The sequence below is a fragment of the Otolemur garnettii genome, unplaced genomic scaffold (genome assembly GCF_000181295.1).
Source record: "Otolemur garnettii isolate 467f Iridium unplaced genomic scaffold, OtoGar3 scaffold00159, whole genome shotgun sequence".
NCBI lineage: Eukaryota > Metazoa > Chordata > Mammalia > Primates > Galagidae > Otolemur > Otolemur garnettii.
Window position 1 is genome coordinate 4,154,545 of NW_003852554.1, and position 1,601 is coordinate 4,156,145.

Consider the following 1,601-nt stretch of genomic DNA (forward strand, 5'->3'; position numbering starts at 1 on the left):
AAAGCTATCTCTTCAGAATTCTATTTCTTATGTTCTTGTATGTATTTATTAGAAATTAAGAGCAAGCTTCCCATGCAAGCAAGTGTAGTCATGTATTTTCATTTCAATTACTGAGCCTCACATTTTTGCCTTTTCTGACTCGTTATCACATTTTGGCTTATCTACTTAGTTTTCTCAAACACTAAAGCCTTAGAATGCAGGTACAATGTTTTTGTAATTCATACAAAACTTTATATTATTAATTAATATATCGTGACACAGGATCTGTTCCCATTCATTCATTGATTCAAGAAGCATCTACTGAATGCTTAGTCTTTGATAAGCAGTATTAGTACAGCTATAATAAAACTGTACAGTTTATTGAAAAGGATAATAAATTTTCACTTACCCTTTGTTTCTTACCAAAGACATACTAACATTTAATTCAATTTCTTATAATGGGAACGGGGAAGAGCATACCCCCCCACACACACACACAAATAAGCATTATTTGGGGGCAGTAAGAAAATAAATTAACAAAAATCTTTTAAATCTTTCAGGATGAGCGAGACCTAGAGAAAGAGGATGAATTGGACCTGAAAAGAAGTCTTTTATACAGAGACTCTGCCTATGATAGTGACCCCGAGTATAGGTATGTACTTGGTTAATGCTATGTATAAAAATTGTTCTCATAGTTGGTATAAAAAGAACCTGTTTTTTAATCTGCTGATTTGTAGGAAATTTAGACCCAAAAGTATAATTAACATTTTTTATTTTTAACTATAAAAATTTCTATTGAAATATTTTAATACATTTGCATTATTGGAATTTTTCAGTGAAAATAAATATAGTCAATTAATGGTAATACCTTTCATCCTATCAATACCTAAAATTTCTTGTCTGCCTTGAAAACCCACATATTTCAAGATGTATTATTCTAAACTAAAAAATTTTCGGTAATTTTAGACCATGAGTCAACCTTTCTTAAAAGCAAATTTTAATCTTCTAGCCTTAGATTTAAGGAATGTTAATAATAAAATTTTTGCAAGTATATACCAGCAAATCTCATGCAGAATTGAAGCTCTGTATCAATTGCCATAAAAAGCAGTGTTAAAATGGTAAATTTTAGATTTACGTATTCAAAGTTTCCAGAATCCTTGGATCCTATGCTACTTAATTACTATATGGCTTTTATCTTTCTAGGATTCCTGAGGGACAAGTATAAGACAAAAGCTCCCAATAACAGAGTGTGTTTTATTTCTAACTGGGGTTGTATGTTCAAATCTCTAATCTTTACTCTGGTAAACTATGCTGGACTGTCTTTGAACCTGTGAGGACTTTTCCTGTTGTCCCCTTACACAGAGTATAAGTGTGAGTGTGACCTTCTTTCCCAAAGTTACAGCTTCCTAAGCAAGAGGCAATCTGGGCCTCTCATTAAAGTAGTGTTATGTTATAGATGAATTTGAAGTAGAAGCAATACAAAAAAGAAAGGAAGATTTAGAGAGTATACACCTTGGGGAAGAAGAATTTTTACACTTTGTTATTTTTGTATAAAGCTATATTCCCTAGATTATTATATGAATTAGTATCCACATTTTGACTGCTTAGTCCGTATAATTAAT

At 31.2% G+C, this 1,601-nt stretch overlaps 1 protein-coding gene across 1 annotated transcript in view; it reads left to right on the plus strand.

Moving 5' to 3' along the window:
• SPATA6 (spermatogenesis associated 6) overlaps window positions 1-1,601 on the plus strand; it is a 129,931-nt gene that overhangs the window by 124,391 nt on the left and 3,939 nt on the right. Inside the window, exon 12 of the mRNA XM_003799937.2 lies at window positions 540-631. Coding sequence (XP_003799985.1) covers window positions 540-631 — 92 coding nt within the window. The remainder of the gene's footprint in view (window positions 1-539; window positions 632-1,601) is intronic.